This window comes from Mustela putorius, unplaced genomic scaffold (assembly GCF_011764305.1).
Source record: "Mustela putorius furo isolate JIRA1106 unplaced genomic scaffold, ASM1176430v1.1 tig00000228_pilon_pilon_pilon, whole genome shotgun sequence".
Taxonomy (NCBI): Eukaryota; Metazoa; Chordata; class Mammalia; order Carnivora; family Mustelidae; genus Mustela; species Mustela putorius.
The window spans coordinates 32,989,028-33,006,669 of record NW_025421322.1 but is presented as its reverse complement, the minus strand read 5'-3'; the positions used below and the strand labels follow the sequence as shown (position 1 = coordinate 33,006,669).

The window sequence follows — 17,642 nt, the reverse complement described above, 5'->3', positions numbered from 1 at the left end:
CTGTCCCTAAAACCATTTACATGGGCCCTGAGAGGCTGTGCTGGCCCGGAGAGCCATGCGGGTTGGGACACGAGTGTTTTGCCAGGACAGCCAGTGGCAGGGCCTCCTGGGATTAGGGAGATGGGAGGGGCTGTCCAGGTAACGATGTAACCATGCGTTTGTCATCTGCAGCCGGCGGGACCTGGAGATTGAGCGGCCGATGCCGGGAACCCACACAGTCACCCTGCAGTGAGTGGCCTTTCTCCCCCTCGCCATCTTGTCGTCTTGCTCAGCCCCTGGCAGGGCCGTCCTTCTGTGTTTGGCAGGGTTGGCGCTCTGTGCCAGGACATCCATCAGTGGCGCACCCTGGGTGTGTGCTTCGCAGGAGGCAGGCCTGGCCCAGTCTCTCTCGCCTACTTGATGTGCAGGGGTTCAATTCCTGGGGGTGTCCCTGCGACTTGGGTGGGGGCCTAGGGTCTCAGAGAAGGAGCGATGCGTGTACTTTGGATAAAACTTACTAAGTACCTACTCTATGTTGAATATTGCATTAGGCTTTGCTTTCACAGAACCGGGAGATGGCTAAGACATTAGTCCCACCCTGAAGTACCCTATAAGCTAGTCATGGGTACAGCGGACTGCATTCTGCCAGTATCCTCTGTCTTTTGTAGTTCTGTCAGTGAGCCATGTTATTTGACACCTGAACTTGGCATATGCCATTCCCTTTGTCGGGCATGTCCACGTGGTCTCTGGTCTTAATTGTTGGCAGAGCCCTACTCCTCCTTCCTTGAGGAGAGGATGCTTGAGACTAAAACATCAGGGCCCAGAAATTCTCTGGCTGAAATTCATACTAAGGTGTAAATGACTATCATCTCAGTTTATCTTAAAACAAAGCAGAGAATGGAAGGAGAAGAAATTTCGAAGAGCAAAGGGTACTGGGGAGACCAAAACAAATATTTTTAGAACTCTGGTCTCAGCCTGGGAGGCCTGGGAGCATATGAATCTTTAATAAGTAAACTTTGTGTTAACTCGCTCTTCTCTCTCTGTTCCCAGGTGTCCTGCTTTGTTGGTGGTTGGGGACAACTCTCCTGCTGTGGATGCTGTGGTATGTAGGAATCGTCCACTTGTTTCTGTGCTTAATTCGACAGTCTGAATCTGGTTGGCCTTTGGGCAGAGGGCCCCAACATCAGCCTCTACCCCTGGTGACTGCCAGCCCTGTTTGCTTGGCACCGGGTCCTCTGTCTTTTATTTCCAGGCCCAACACCTGCTGTTCCACCTCCCATTGGTCTGTTTAGATGGGCATGTTTGCCGCTTGGCTTCCCGGCCAACAGACTCTCCTCTCGTTCGGGAATCTGGTAGAGTTTCCAGACGTGCTTGGTGCCTGATTTTCTGGCAGGGCAGAGAGGGCCTTGGGGAGTGGCGTTTAGACCAGGCTTTCTGACTCATTTCATCCCTTAATTCCCACCTGGGATGTTGGAGAGGCAAAGTGCAGACCTGACCCTCTCATAGCCCCACAGCTGAAGACAGAGAACCTTAGGGGTTACTGAGCAGAGTGCTAGCATGGTGACACACCTTGTGGCTACAGAGTGGGACTTGCAAAGGGCCATGAGTTTCCTGTGATCTGACCCACCAGGCGTAATCGTAGGATATATCAGTGCAGAGATATTGTTCATATGAAGGGAGATAATAATCTTACTGTAGGGCACTTGGAACATCACAGGTTACATGTGGGTATTTTGTCCAGTTTGGATGTGCTTCTGAGATAGTCATTGACAAATTAAAGCTAGTGGGTGTTAATCTCGTATGAAGACTGGTTGTCAGGACTGCAGATGTTGATCCGCTTGTAGAACCTCTGGCAGCACTGGGTTAAGTAAGCCCATTCATGCAGCAGCTGTTTCTGGAGCGTCTGCTGGATTTTAGCTCATCTTTGTAACAATCCTTCGAAAAAAGATTACCCCCATTTTATGGATAAAGAAACGGAGGCTCAAAGAAATTAAGTAACTTGTCAAAGGTCGCTAGTAATGATGGAGCTGGAACTTCGGTTACGTCGCTTCATCTTGAAGCTCACATTCTTGCCTCCGTGCTAGTGGGAAGACGAGTTGCCACTCTGGGGGCAGCGAAGGGGGAAGGCTGATGACCTTGGCTGTGGGTGGGAAATTAACAGATCTCTTCTCCCTTTTCCTGGTTCAGGTGGAGTGCAACTCGAAGTTGGATCCAACAAAGACTACTCTCCTGAAGGTACAGGCAGAAGGATGCGAGTTTGCCTTTGTTTCTTTCTCAGAAACCCCTAGCTCGCTGCAGAATGGAGTAGTGCCTAATTGAGGCACAGCTGGGGGCAGAGACCATTTGAAATAATTATTTAATGTGTGTGTTCGTGAACATCTATCTGTTGTGCCCGTGGCTGGACACCCTAGGCTGCAGAGATGAAAGGAACTGTCTAGACCCCTGGGGGGAGCCCTAGAGTCTGTGGGCTACTGGCCTTGGTTCTCCAATGAAGGATGGACTAGGATTTGTGCAAGCAGGGGCTCTCCTAAGTGTTGGGCTGGATGTTCCTCCAAGAGGGGCTCTGCCATGGGAGGGCAGGACTTTGGCAGCTTCTCTGGGTACTTGAGGTGCTCGCTGTCCCTGAGGCCAGATGGAGGGTCTGTGCCCTCCCTGACTCCCAGTCCAGCCACCATATTGTTTGTGACTTGCGTAAAGGCACCACACAAGATGAGGACCCTTTCTGGTTGTACCTCCAGGAGGGCAGGCAACCCAGGTAGGGCCTGCGTGGAATGAGCTGAGGGTCTGTGGAGGACTGTGCCTTCAGTGGCCTTGTGAAAGGCACTGGGAGGCGTCTGATACTGAGGAGGGGACCTGGTCCCCGGAGCCGGCTCTTCACATACATTTCCTTTCTTTCTTTCTTTCTTTCAAAAGGTTTTATTTATTTATTTGACAGAGAGTGAGATCACAAGTAGGCAGAGATGCAGGCAGAGAGTTGGGGGGAAGCAGGCTTCCTGCTGAGCAGAGAGCCCGATGTGGGGCTCGATCCCATGACCCTGAGATAATGAACTGAGCCGAAGGCAGAGGCTTAACCCACTGAGCCACCCAGGTGCCCTGACTTCACATACATTTTCTATCAAGATTCCTTCACGGGAAATTACAGGTGAAGATGTGGGGCTTTGGGCCCCGGGGGGCTGCTGATCGGCACCAGGAGGCCCGTTGACTTTCCTAACTGTCCCAGCAAACTGTGTCTGGATTCTGGCAGCACTGGGGCCGCTATCCCAGGAGAAAGACAGAGAGGTCACAGTTACTGCTGATAGGGAGAGGAGGATGGAGCATTCGAGAAGGGGTTTAGTCTCCTCGTCTCCATTATAAGCAACCAGATCAGGGGAAGGGGGGTGCGGTGCTGAAAGTCACAGGAGTCTGTTCTCTTGCTGCCATGCGGTCAAGAAGCTGCAAGTCCCAAGTCCAGATGTGGGCAGGGCCACGGCCCCTTCGAGGGCTCTAGGGAGGCCCCTTTCATGTTCTTCCCTTTTGTGGCCGTTGCCGACAGGCCTCAGTTTCCCTGCTGGCAGCCGCATTCCTCCTGTCTCTGCCTCCATGCCGCCCAACCTTCTCTCTGGGCAGCCCTGTGTCTAGATTTCCCTCTGGTTTTAAGGACACCCCCCAGTCACTGGATTTCAGGTCCACCTTCCTCCAGTACGACCTCATCTTAGCTCAGCACATCTGTGGAAGGAAGGTGACAACCTATGAGCAGGGGCGGATTTGGCCGCGATGAGGATCTGAGTCCAGACAGCCTGGCCCCTGGGGTCGGTTCTGGTGTCCTGTCGCTGCATGGGTGCCCCCAGATACCCCAGTTAGCCTGACCCTGAGGCGAGACGCTGGGCCTTGGCCTGGCCCAGTGCCAGCTGCCGTCCCGGTCCCTCACCAGGCCTGCCGGTCCCGTGTCTCTCCTAGCCGTCCTCACCCCGTCCCCCCTGCTGTCCCCACCTGCTGCCCCAGTCTCCCGAGCCCTGGGTCTCTGGGTCATGGTCCCACGTGCCTGGTGGTTTGATGATTCCGTAGAAACTTTGGAAGCTGTGGTGTTTGTGCTGGTGTAGCCAGTGGGGAGACTGAGGCCGGCCTTCCCAGGTGGAGCGGTTTCTGTCTAAGGGAACGTTCGGAACGTTCGACGAGAACGTGTGTGTGTGCGGGGCCTCCCGCACGGAGGCTTTCTGGTCAGATGGACCCTGGCCTCGGGCCTGCTGGTTCCTCGAGCTCTCTCTGGCCCACCATGTGCCTCTGCTGTGGGATGTTCGCACCTTCGGTTCTCAGGGAACTGGGGAAATATCCAGGGGCCAGCAGGGTATCTGGCATCTCAGTCAAGAAGACACAGATCCATGCCGAGATGGACAGAAACGAGCAGCCCTGGTGGGTGGGGGTGGGTGTCTCTCCACCCGTCAGGTGCCCAGTGTCAGCTGAACGAGGCCAGACCGGGCCGGGCGGTGGCAGGCGGGTCCCCTGGGGAGGGAGGCCTCTGCCGTGGTGTTTGGCACTGACCAGCTTCCCTCTCTCCTAGATGGCGGATTGCGGTGGCCTCCCACAGATCTCCCAGGTGAGTTCCCACCTGTCCCGTGGGTGCCTCTGTGTCCTGTTAGCACCCATTCCCCCACTGTCTGCTTGTCCCCCAACTCACTGTGACATCTGACGACACCACGGACATGTCACTGTATACAGAAATTGCTTGAGCATCCTAGGAACCCCAGCGGGGTGGATGACGCTGGGGTTTATGAGGGGAGGGGGTTTGATGCACGGACACGGCTTGACCCCTGCAGACCCAAGTCTAACTGTGTCTGGGGTTCGCCCTCAGAGACCACAGGATTCTGCCGGAGCTCAAGGCCAAGCAGAGCGGGGCAGTGGGGAGATGAAGCCAAAGTGTGTGTGTGTGTGTGTGTGTGTGTGTGTACACATGTATGACTGTGCCTGTGAACACGTGCGTGTGTCTGAGCACGCCTGTGAGTGCGCATGTGAACACATACGTGTGTGCACGTGTGCGTGCATGTGCGTACAGACGTCAGTGCAGTGTGTTTGCTGCCCAACCACTCATCCCTCCCATCCCCCATCCGTAAATAACCCCACTGACCTAACCAGGGAAGGAACTTCGGAATCTCTGTCCTTGAGTTTTCATCATCATAGTTTGCTTCTCTATCCTAACATGGAACATGATGTGAATCGTGGGTCGCCGTTGCCACCAAACGGTGGGAATGGACGGAATGATGCCTGTTCTGTCTTCTGTTCCCTGCCCTCCTGAAAGGGACTTCATGGCTTCTGCAATCCAGCACCTTCTTGATGAACAGCACTAGAATCTGGATCTTTTTCTAGAGACACGTACCCTCTTTCCCCCTGGGCCCCCACCGTGGGAGCCTCTGGTGGCAATGAGCCTGCATTCAGGGTCCGTCTCACCTGCCAGGGTGTAGGGAGAGACAGGGACGAGGGCACCGAGCACCAGAGGGTTAAGACCACGTCCCCCTAGGTCTTCCTACTGACTCTCCCTGGCAGGTGCCCTGAGGGCCGCCTTATCCACGAGCCCGTTATCCCAGCAATGATGTCAGGCTGGGGAGATCAGACAAAACAGATTTTCAGAGGAAAAAAGGGCTATGTGCCCTCCTCAGTAACGAACCAGGACCTGAAATGTGTATTTTATGAGTTTGAGGTGTTTTTTTTTTTTTAAATCAATGCTATTTAGTACTTCTAATTTTCTAGTTACAAAGTAATACATGTTCATCAATGAAAAAGATACAGGTGAATAAAAGAATAGTAAAAAACCCACATCCGTAGTTCCCCAACTTCAGGTTAACATTGTTACAAACTTTAAAGTTATTTACTTCTAGTCTTCCTTCTCTATATACTTGTGTACATTTTAATTTTTGTTACTTTAAGCAAGATTAGGATCATATCGTGTATCTATTTTTTACTAGTCCACATAACTTGACATCTCCAAGCTCTCTCTTCCTTTGGTTAAAAATGCTTTGTACCTTGCTTTTAATGGCAGGACAGAATGCCTTCACACAGATAACCTGTAATAGGTTTTCTTGACGCACTACTGCTGGACACTTACAGGTAGTTTCCAGTTTCTCACTGTTCATTGTGGGGCTCTGGAGAGCCTCTCAGTGGGGGAAGGATCAGCTCTTGGTTAATTTCACGCGGCCCTGCCAGTTTCAAGGACTGTGTGATGGAAAAGGGAGAGTCTTGGCTCTGAGTCCCCAGGGAGTGGGCGATGGCTGACAGGTCCATCTGGGGGCAGAACAATCTTGGTACTAGCCAGAGCTGTCCCAACAGAGAATGGTCTTCTGTCTGGGGTCATGGGGTATTTCGCTGAGGGCTCTGAAGAGGAGACCCCCGAGAAGCAGATTTCTGGAACAGGTGCATCCTGGGCTTGACTCGTTTCTCTGCATTGTCTCTCAACTGCAGCCACTCTCTCCAGAACTCTGCACAGAAGTGCAGGCACAAGTGGCTTTTGGTAGCTCGACTAGCCTCTTGGCAGTGGCTCCCTCCGCTCCCACTAGGAAAGTACAAAATCCTTGTAGTGTTTCATCTGCTGTTGTGTTACGCCTCATTACAGCTGGGAGAAACCAGAGGAGGGTGGGCTGGTCCCGCCTCCAGAGGGAACAGATGGGCTCCCCGCCATAGAGCCTGCTTAGACAGAAGCAGGGTTTAATACCTGCACGCGAGTGGTGCATCCTGCAGCATCCAGCTCGCTGCTGGACTTCTAGTGAAGCAGTATTTCTCCAGGACCCACGGTCCTCAGGCTGGCTCGGGGAGAGGGACCCCAGGGTTCCTTCGATCTGCCCTCCCTTCCTCCCTCCCCCTGTCGCTGCCCCCTTCCCCTTCTTCCTTGTCTGTATTGGAAATGAGAACAGCTCCAATCCTGACCATAATGGAAACACGTTGTCAAAGCCTGGCAGGGGCTGAACCAGCCTAGTTTCCGGGAGACCAGTCCAGGGAGACCCTGTTTACTGTCCTTCCTCTTCCTCCTGCCCTTACGAGGATTGGGGGTGTGTTTCCAGGGGGCATCCCCATCCCTCATTCCATTTGCAAGGCCTCAGAGGTGAGAAGAACAGGTGTGTGTTGCAGTGTCACGGAAGGGGAAGGGGGGCTGAAGAATTGTTCTGTGCTGGGCTCCGATGACAACTCCTGTCACTTACTGTTGTCGCACAAACCCCAGACGGCAGCTTGAACACAGCCTCTCCCTTATTGATTGATTGATTATTTTTTTAAAAGATTTTATTTATTTGAGAGAAAGCGAAAGCGAGAGAGATCACAGAGGCAGAGGGAGAAGCCGACTCACTGCTGAGCAGAGAGCTTGATGCGGAATTCGATGCCAGGACCCTGAGATCATGACCTGAGCTCAAGGCAGACGCTCAACCGACTGAGCCACCCAGCCCCCCTACAGCCTCTCCTTTAAATGTCACATGGCTGTTTGTAGAATAGTGGCAGGCATTGGTGGGGGTGGGCAGGAACACTGCGACTGCCGATGACTTCTCACTGGGGCGGAAAGAAACTGAGGAGCGCAGACCCGGGACATCGCTTGGGATAGTTGGCGGTTAATGGGACTGTGGGTATGGCCTTGAGAACATGTCACCTCCCAGTTCAGATGAATTTAAATTTGGAGAGATTAATTGATGGAACTGGGTAGGTTCTCAGTATTCCGAACTCATTTCACTTAAAGTCGCCCATAGATTCGGTTAGTTGGTTTACCCAACTGTCCATCATCCATCCATCCATTCATCCATCGATTCCTCTTCTGTTTTTAATCTCTTTGCATCCATCCTTTCTTTTCATCCATCTGTCGATGCTCCTTACTTCTGTCCATCCGTCTTTATTTTTCTCTACCTGTCCGCCATCCTTCCAGCCAGCCAGCCAGCCAGCCTTCTCTTGAAGCAGAGAGTGAATTGCCTTGAAAGCATGGAGTTCAGAAAGCCCCAGATGAATCTGTAGGACCACGCATGAATTGACTGTAAGACCGTGGATGGATTATTTACCGCTCCATGACTGTTGAGCAATGAAACATGCATGGAAATGGCACCAACTTCAGAAAGTTATTGTCAAAAGAAGATGGACTGCTTCCGGCTGTTAGTGCTGTTACATTCCAGATGCTGAGTTGGACACATCACTATCAGTGTAATCATCTTCATGGAAACCCTCAGCACTTAGTGTGGCCATCTGTCCGTGTTTCACAGGGAGAGGTCATATAACGTGACCAGACTCCCCCAGCTATGAAGTGAATTTACAATTTTTTCTCCCTAGCCAAAGTGAATTCTGCTCCCCATGACTAACCCACAGTCTTTCCTTTCCTTTTGTTCCCTGTCCAATCAGCACGGGGTGGCCTTCCCTCTCGGGCCCAGCTCTTTAATAAAGGCAACTGTGGGCACAGCTCCACGTAGCCCTTCAGGAGGGAGACCTCCGACGACTGACCACACTGTCCCTTTTCCTCTTGCAGCCAGCCAAGCTTGCCGAGGCCTTCAAGTACTTCGTGCAGGGCATGGGATACAGTAAGTGTGGCCTTTCTGGGCGGGTGGTGGGGTGAGGGGCAGGCACGGGAATTGAAAACACAATGACCTGGACCGGGCTTGTAAGTAACCACTCTCAGTACTCCCGGCCAGCCTCAGCTTTTTGCAAATGAGGAAGGTCAGGGGAAGAAATGTTTAGGTGTGTGGTGGATGGGCGGTAGTGCGGAGGTTCTAGTATCTTCTTTATACCACGGTGGCTTCATCTCCATCCACTAATTACCAGGTGTGGTTTCAAACGGAATTTTCTTTAGATTAGGTGAGGACCCACCGTCTACGCACCAAAAAGAGCACAGTGGAACTCTGAAAATCTTCCACATTTCGGTTACATGCTTGCTTGCTTTTCTTAAAAATTTAATTTCAATTTAATTGACATATAGTACATCACTAGTTTCAGGGGCAAAACTTAGTGATTCGTCAAGTTATGTGTATGTGATTATGTGCTTGCTTACGAGACTTCCAGTTGGGATGGTGGTGGTGATGATGGTCATGATGAAAGATTATTACTAAATCATTTTTTCCCCCTCATTTAACCATCACAGTGAGCCTATATGATACTTTTTTTCCCCCTTTTTTTGAGAGAGAGGGAGAGAATGCATGTGCATACAAATGGGGTTAGGAACAGCGGGAGGGGGGAGACAATCTTGGGCTCCACACTCCGCACAGAGCCTAGTGAAAGGCTCAGTTTTGCAACCCTGAGATCATGAGCTGAGCCGAAATCAAAAGTTGGATGCTTACATGACTGAGCCCCCCAGGCTCCCCAGGTGCCCATCCTATGAAGTCCTCTTACCTCATCTTACAAATAATGGAACTGAGGTTTGGAGAGATTAAGCAAGCAGCAGAGTGGGTAGCTCTGCAAGTTCTTTGAAAACCATAAAACTCGGTACATTGGTGATAAAGTCACCCATATTCAAGACTGTGCCTCTTTGCCAAGTCCTTGGATTTGGGAATTGAAGGAGAAATAGAAGCATACTTCAGGAACGTGCTGTTTCTCACGTGATGGTTATAGTTTAGTTGTTAGACACATCCAGCCTTCTTCAGCAGTGCAGTCCCATGACCGGGACAGACCATTGCCAAGTGTAAGCACTCTGGCGGGTTGTGGCCACAGATTGTATCAGTTGAGGTGTGAGCCATGACGTGGTTCTTTTGGCTCTTTCTGCCGACGGCTTTGAATTATAATTTATGTGCCCATCTTAACGAGGATGTCTGAATGTCTAATCTATTCATTTTTTTCCCCCTGGGAGACCGAAACTTTTTGTCATTTAAAACAGTAATGGTATCTTTGGTAAGCCAACCACACTCTTAAGATTGGCCGCAGCCGCCTTTAGTTTCTGGAGAGGCCAAGAGCCAGTGAGTCTCATTTACATGCTGCAGGCAGGGCCCGTGTCCCCAGGTGCCCTGCTCCAACAGAAAACATCTGTCTCTGGGTCTGCTGCCTTCTCAGCTACCTGCCCAATGGGAAAGCGAGCAGGCAGAGGCAGTGCCCGGAGAACGCTGCCGGACGGACTTAGTTTACCTGGCAGGGCGTACATCATGGCTTGTTTGCTTTGGACCTGCCCTGGCTTTGGATTTCTGCCCCGAAAGTGTATTCTGAGGAGAGAGGAAGTGAAAGACAGGCCTTGTTCCCTCCAACACACACATATCCACCCCCCACACACACACACCCCAGCTTCTGTTTCCAGGAAGCTGAAGCATCCGGCAGGTTACAGGGGAAGAAAGCAGGAAGAGCTCTCGTCCCAGAAAGCAAGTAGTCATCTGCTGAGCGTCTGCTCAAGCTGGGCCAGGCAGGACTCGCTCTTTCCCTCCGTGACACCATTTGCTGGTCAGCCTTGAGCCCTGGGACATCAAAAAAACTCTCAGATTGGGGGACTGAGAAATAGGGGTTCAGAAAAAAAGGTGAGCGACAGATGTGGGAGAAATCCCGATTCTCCCTGGATCTAAACACTCGCTCTTGGAGAAGGGAATTCAGTACAGCAAAGATTCGTTTGGTTTATGGGCACGTGTCCCAGCAGGCCAGCCCCTGCACCCTCGGAGTGACGGGCGTAATCACCGCCAGGCTTGTGTATGTATCCGGCTCCGTGGATTGTGACCAATTGCTCAGTGTGGCCTTCGCAGTGATGCTTTGTTTGGGTGGTGTACTAGCTTCCTATAGCTGCTATAACAGATCTCCGCAAACCGGATGGCTTAAAAACACCGAGTAACGTGTTTTCACGCTACTACAGCTCTAGAAGCCAGAAGTCCAAAATCAAGATGTATGCAAGGTCATGCCTCCCCTTGGAGAGTCTAAAAAGATCTTTCCTTGCCTCATCTCAGCTTCTGGAGGGAGCTGGCAGCCCTCGCTTTTCTTTGGCTTGTAGCCACATGACTCCCATCTCTGCCCTGGGTTCACATGGCCGTGTGAGTGTGTGTGCGCGCGCACGTGTAGGGATGTTCTGTCTCATGAACAACCGGCCTAATCTAGTATGACCTCATCTTAACAAAATGTATTGGCAAGGACCATATTTCTGTTCTTCAGTTCTGCTGCCTGTGAACTTAGGGCTGGTGGTTAGGAGTTTGCGGGGGGTAGAGGGCAGGGTTCAGCCCAGTGCCCGTGGGGGAGTCGCTTTGTCTTCATTTCACTTTCTCAGCCATCTGCTCTGTGCAAGGCTAGTACAAGTGCTAAAGGATGGACATCGCCATTGATAGCTGGGAGCTCACGAGCTCTCTGGAAGAGATGACCAGTCACAGCTGGGCTGCAGATTTGCCGGCGCGGGGGGGGGGGTGCCCTCAGATTCCCCACCTGTGGCATGCGGGGATTAGCCCAGCTGGTGTCCTCCAGGGGTGTCTTGACAGTGGAGGGCTGTGGTACGTGGGCACACACGGGGGTGCTGATACTGGGGGATCGGTGTTTCCATTTTACTGATGGGCTTGGAGGGCTCCGAGAGGGACATTCCCAGAGTCACACAGCTGTTAAGCAAGTAGCAAACTTGGATTCAGACCCACCTCTAGGTTCAAGCCACTGTGTGATTGCACGTTCTTAGCTTCATGGGGACTTGCTGTCCACCATGGCGAGCAGATACGGAGAGGACAGGGAGCCCGGTGGCTGGGTGGATACCGGAATGGACAGGTCAGGCAGGAGGAGGCGCCGTTGCTGGCCTGCAGGTGCCCGTCGTGTTCTCTAACCGGGTCCCTCACCGGGGGCATCTCTCTCTCTCTCTCCCCAGTGCCCTCAGCCAGCATGACCCGCCTGATGCGCTCCCGCACGGCCTCTGGCTCCAGCGTCACGTCCCTGGAGGGCACCCGCAGCCGCTCCCACACCAGCGAGGGCACCCGCAGCCGCTCCCACACCAGCGAGGGTGCTCGCCTGGACATCACTCCCAACTCCGGGGCCACGGGCAACAACACCGGGCCCAAGTCCATGGAAGTCTCCTGCTAGGCGGCCTGCACCACGGCTGCCCCTGGACTCTGGGCTTGCGCAGCTGCCCTTTCTCTGGCCCTTCCCGCCCCCGCCTGCCACACCACACGTAACTCGTATTAACCCAAAGCTTATGGTGTAAGAGAGCTCTGGGGGGGGCACACAGTGAGACTGGGTTCATCAAGGGCGCCTTCCCCAGCAGAAGCAGGGTGGGCGGACCAAAGGAAAAGAAGGATCTCAGTGTCTGTGCTCATGGCCGGGCTGGCCTGATGGCCGCCCCCCACCCTCCCTCAGAGACACCGAACTGCCAAAAACAAGACACGCCGCCCTAAACACTTCCTAAATCCAGGCCTAGGCTGACCCGAGCATCCTGGTTCTAAAGGGCACTTTGTCGGAAGCCAGCCCCCTCTCCTTCCTGTTTCTTCTCCAACTAAAGACAAACTGACCCAGTTTCTGGAAACAGAACCCTGTTCTGATTTGGGGAGGGGAGAGCAGCAGATTGTAGGTAGCTCTTTTGAACTCCACCAAACAGGAAGCGGGAGAGAGGTGGAATTTATGTGGAGGCTAGAATGCTTGGAAAAACAAATCTACGCAGTTGACGTGAAGACATAGATTTTCAAATTTAGTGTATATAGCCACTCTTTCATGCCGAAACATACAAGCCTCTTCTTCTGGCATCCTTTCAATGGACAGTGAAAGTGGGCAGCAAAATCTCTGGGCTTTCCAAAGAAATGGTCTTGGCAAACATCAGTGTCATTGGATCGGAGCCCTTGGCTCTGCTGTCTGCCTCCTCCTCCGTAGCCCGACTTCCCACCCTGAATACGTGAGTGATGATTTCGTTCATGGGGAAGAGGACTTAGGTTTGTCCTTGCTTTCTTTGACATGGAGGGAAACATTCCAAACAGCCCTACATGGCTGTGATGAGTCTCCGCGCAGTGGGGCGGGGGTGGGGGTGGGGCAGGGGTTGGGGTGGGGGTGGTATTTGGTTTATTAGGTGTAAGGGATTTCTGTGGTTGTGATGGGATCCAGGGCAGTCGTGATTTCAGTTGATCCCACTCCGGTTCCCAGGAATCTTGGGTGATGGAGTTAACTTGCTTCCAATCTCTGACTAGTGGGGTTGAACCTGAGTGTGACAGCCGAATGGAATGTCTCTGACTTGGTAGCATCACTGGGTCTTCGGGGAGAACCGTTTGCCCCTGCAGGGGGGTGGGGATTCACACGGAGAGTGTTGGCTGAGAAGATGAAGGGATTCTGGAATATTCCATGGGACTGCCTTCCCTCTCCTGCTTGCCCCTCTTCCCTGCCCCTCTAACCTTTTGCTGAATGCAGCGGCACCACTGACAGTTCTGGGCAATGTCAGCGTCGCTGTCAAGTTTCTGTACTACTGGCTTTTGATTTTCATTTTGGCTAACCATGGGTGATCTTAGAGGAGGTTTGATCCGAGTGGGATGAATCCGTGCGAATCAGCCACTGGGGCCTGGTGCTTTCTGGGACCCTACGATTGGTAGGTAGAAGGAAGTAGTCTAGACTTCAAGGTAACTGGAGGGGCAGTGACTCAAGTTTCTTGCCCCTACCATCCAGAGGCTTCCCCATCCCCCGACTTGTGCAGAAAGGTCAGGGGTCAGGGCAGGAGTGGCTGAATCGAGACGCAAAACTGTTCTGTACACGTCTTTCCAAAGGAGTTTCTTAATGAGATATTTGTATTTATTTCCAGACCAATAAATTTGTAACTTTGCAGTGGCTTGTGTCTTCTTCCTCTGAGAGAGTGGGTGTGTAGCCCCACATGGCAGGAGGGGTCCTTCCTCACCTGGGAATTCCCAACGCCTGCCTTAGGACATCACTGTCCCCGAAGACTACAATGCGAGCCACCGATATAAGTTTACCTTCTCTAATAGTCGTATTTTAAAAGGTAGAAACCAGAGAATTTTAGTATGTTTCCTTTAACCCAGCATATCCAGAATATCAACCATTTCAACATAGAATCAGTATGACAATGATTAAGATAATTCACCTTTATGCTAAGAAAATCAGTAATTCACACTATAGTACCTCTCAATTCAGACCAGCCCTATTTCGGGGGCTCCATAGCTCAGACGGCACAGCAACAAAGGATTAAAAGTTTTCAACCCGTATTTAGAAGGAAACATCCCTTACATTTTATTTTTATTACAGCAAAGCATGTGATAAAACCACTCCTCACACCTTGTTTCTACTAGACTAAAAAAATAATTTAAACACAACAGGTTTTAATATCTTGTTACTTAGGCGGCTTGGGATTAGTTTAAAATTTAAAATTTGTAGAACAATTGGAAAGACAGTGGAGAGTTCCCATATACCCCACACTGTTAGTAAGACCTCACTTTGCTCCGGTGCACTGGTCACAACTAAGAAATCAGCATTGGTAATTAACTATTAACTAAGCTCCATACTTCCTTGGAATGTCACTACCTTGTCGCTGTTCTTTTTCTGTCCCCGGATTCCATCCAGGATGCCACACGGTATGTGTCCTCATGTCTCCCTAACTTCTCTTGGTCTGTAACGGTGTCTCCAACTTTCCCTGCTTTAGAGGACCTTGATACCTTTAAGAAGTGCTTGTCAGGCATTTTGTGACTGTCCCTCCGTGAAGGGTTCTATGATACTATTCTCATGGCTCCACTGGGGCGATGGGTTTTTGGAAGGAAGATCGCAGAGACCGTGCCATGCCAACAGCGTGATGAGTCATCGGGAGTCCCCACTCAACACCGTCGACCCTGATCACCTGGCTGAGGCAGGGTTGGCCAGGGTCCTCCACTGCCCTGTTAACTTTTCTGCTTTCCTACACTTGTTCTTTGGAAGGAGGTCACTAAATTGCTGAAGACAGACCCCACTCAAGCCTGCCTTCCCTTTTAAATAGCTATCTTGCTGTTATTTATGCGGGATTTTCTTCACTTACGTGGGAGAGTTCCTTCAAGTGTAATTGGCTATAAATTCCCTATAAAACTTGATGTCTGCGCTATGGTTCAGGGAGGAGATCTGCTGTGATTTCAGAAATGAATTTGGGCTGACACAGAGTTGTTAGTGCAGCACGGAAGGGTAAGAAGGCTTTCCTAGCCACGGGGACTGTGTGGACCCCGGTGCGGAGGAGGGAAGACGTGGGCCTTTGTGAGGAGCCTGTAGTGGAGACGGGGGCGGGTGACCAGGCAGATAACCTGCCATGGTGTGATTTCAGTCGGTGATATTGGGGTGTGTTGCGTACGCTTAAATGGGGGGGGGTACGCTAAACCGCCATCAGATTAGTCAACACAAAGATGCGTTTTACCCTCATCCCATACATGGCCCCTGGATTCTAAACACGGACCATGGGTCAGAGCACCCCACATTAGGGAAACCTACTTTACACACGGGAGAAGGAACTTTACCCACACTCACTAGAAAGCCCCTTTTCTGCATCGGGTCCTATGCAGGAGTCAGAACAGAGAGAGGGCGGGTAGTGGAAGAGCCCAGAAGCACGCGGTGGGTGCCTAGGTTGGCTTTGGGAGTGGGGGCGTGGTGCAGCCACGGCTGGACCCGCCATGCTCATAGCTTGGGGCTCGGGCTTCCCCCGGAGGAAGAGCTGTGGCAGGTGTGTGCATGCACCAGATGGCTATTGAGAGACGCTACACTCAGAGGATTTCTGCCTGCTGGGGGGACCTATTTCTGTTCTCCTAGATGCCTGTTTTGGTTTCTGTCCCCTAACCTTTGGGTTTCAGTAGTAGCCAGCAGAGCAAGTGTGCATGGAGATGAACCATGTGCAGGATCTTTAGGGACATTGGGGACTTGACCTGCCACCACCTTCATTGTCCCTTCTCAGATACAGCTTCACTGTTGATCATTGGATCGGTCCCTTGATGTAACCCCGATCCTTCTGGTTACCTACTTGTCTTGGGCTAGCTGGGCTGCGTGGAAACCCTTCAGGGGTGTCCCATGTGGAATCCAGGGGCAAAGAGTAAAAGTTGGCCTTAAGAGGTTGGAGACCAGATGAGGGAGGGACCCTGGGGAGCCCATCAGCCTCGTTCTTTGTTCTTCCAAAGAATCAGATTTCTCTGTATCACCTAAGCCTAAAATGGTAGTCCTAACCCAAGGGCTCTGACCTTCAGGTTCTTGGACATGGAACCAGTCAGGTCTTTGTGTCTCCTAAGGGAAAGAAAACCACTGATTCAGCTTGACTTAGGTGTGCACTTACTGTCCAATCAACTATGACTGGGTTCACCCTCCTCCCACCCCCTCCCCCCACATAAGTGCATCAGGGGTTCTAAGCAATGTGTGTAGTTGTAACACGTGAACTGCTATGTACTCTTCAAGGTTAAATTCACTGACAGCCAAACTCACTGTTGCAAGACAGAGCCTTCCTCACCCCTGCTCTGAGAAGTATTTTCCTAATTACCCGTCCTCCGCAGGAAGCACCCACCATGTCCTGCAGAGCCGGACCCAGTAGAACGTGCAGTATTTCAACTGTGGGTTACCTTGGGTGTCCTTTTCTCCGGCAATGGCATTTCTTCTGTGTCCTTAGGACCAGCACAAAATGCCCAGGGCGTTTCAGCAGGTTTTTGTTAAATGGAGAAACACTTCCTCTAATAAGTGTAATATTTAGCAAGTAGTATTTTTCTTTCCCCTTTTTTATTCTGTCTCTCAGGATGAGTGATCCTTGTTTCACAGATAAGACAGCCAAGGTTCAGAGAGATTAGATGACTTGCCCAGGCATTTCTAAAATGGACCACGTCCCTCGCTGCCTCTAAAAACAGTTCACTGAGCACATGATGAATAGAACCAGCGATCGATGTGTCGGGATTGCAGAACGTCGGCTGAGTTCCCCGGCCTGAACCTACAGATGCCCTTAAGGCTTGTGTTGCTTGTGGAGATGTTTGTTCCTCTGTTAAATAGTCCCACCCAGGCTCCGGTGACCTGTGTTTTACCGCTATCTTCTACCTGCCTCTCAATTCTTCTGTCCCCTCTGTTGGCGGGCTGACATTTTCTCATGGCTATCAATAAGCCTCCTTTTAGTAGCTGCCTCTGCCTCTGTATGTGATGGACTAAGAAATCCACTTTGTTCATATTGTGTGAAAAATGAGAGCAATCCCGTTTAGCACGGAAATCTGGAAACATTCTTTATAGAATATATTATATGAAAACATACAGGGGCGTGGTGCCAGCTTTGTCATCTCCTTAGAAGACATTTTCGCTCAGTTCCACACCGGGAAAGAACCCAGATTCAGCTGGAACCCAGACTTCTCAATACAGAGGATGCTTTGGCATTTTCCTTTCATCGGGGAGGGGATGGAGAACACCGACTTCTCTGCCATGTGTTTTACCTTCGCGATAAAATGCTCTGGCCATTTCCGCCAAATGCCGTGTTCCCCAAACTTCACCCACCTGAGAAGTCATCATAAATTTCTCCCCAAATCTGCACATTTATCTTAATCTGGGGCATCCATAGGATTCCATGATCTAACTTCTGGTTTTGAGAAGGTTCTGCTTCAGGATAGAAATGTTCTTGGAAAGAATTCATGAGGCAATTATTCTTTTCTTGGAATTGACACTCCTCTGACTTTATTATAGTAGCAGAACGTGTTTTGGAGGTAGTGGAGGAGGGGGATTTGGCCAGAAGGCATCACGCATGTCTTTCACCTTGTGTACTCAGCTGGATGCACATCTGTTCACACAGCAGGGCGCGTGCTATGTGCTGCACTGGGTTTGGGGGACAGACAAGAATGCCTTTCCTGCCTTAA

General features: G+C 51.3%; 1 protein-coding gene across 2 annotated transcripts in view; it reads left to right on the top strand.

Moving 5' to 3' along the window:
- The window catches only part of NDRG1 (N-myc downstream regulated 1), a 53,562-nt gene extending 39,927 nt beyond the window's left edge, over positions 1 to 13,635 (top strand). For both annotated transcript variants that reach the window (XM_004743589.3, XM_045078150.1), the window contains 6 exons: positions 172 to 228; positions 1,030 to 1,081; positions 2,167 to 2,214; positions 4,517 to 4,552; positions 8,438 to 8,489; positions 11,708 to 13,635. In XM_004743589.3, coding sequence (XP_004743646.1) covers positions 172 to 228; positions 1,030 to 1,081; positions 2,167 to 2,214; positions 4,517 to 4,552; positions 8,438 to 8,489; positions 11,708 to 11,919 — 457 coding nt within the window. In that variant the 3' untranslated portion in view covers positions 11,920 to 13,635. The remainder of the gene's footprint in view (positions 1 to 171; positions 229 to 1,029; positions 1,082 to 2,166; positions 2,215 to 4,516; positions 4,553 to 8,437; positions 8,490 to 11,707) is intronic.
- Positions 13,636 to 17,642: the final 4,007 nt, after the last annotated feature.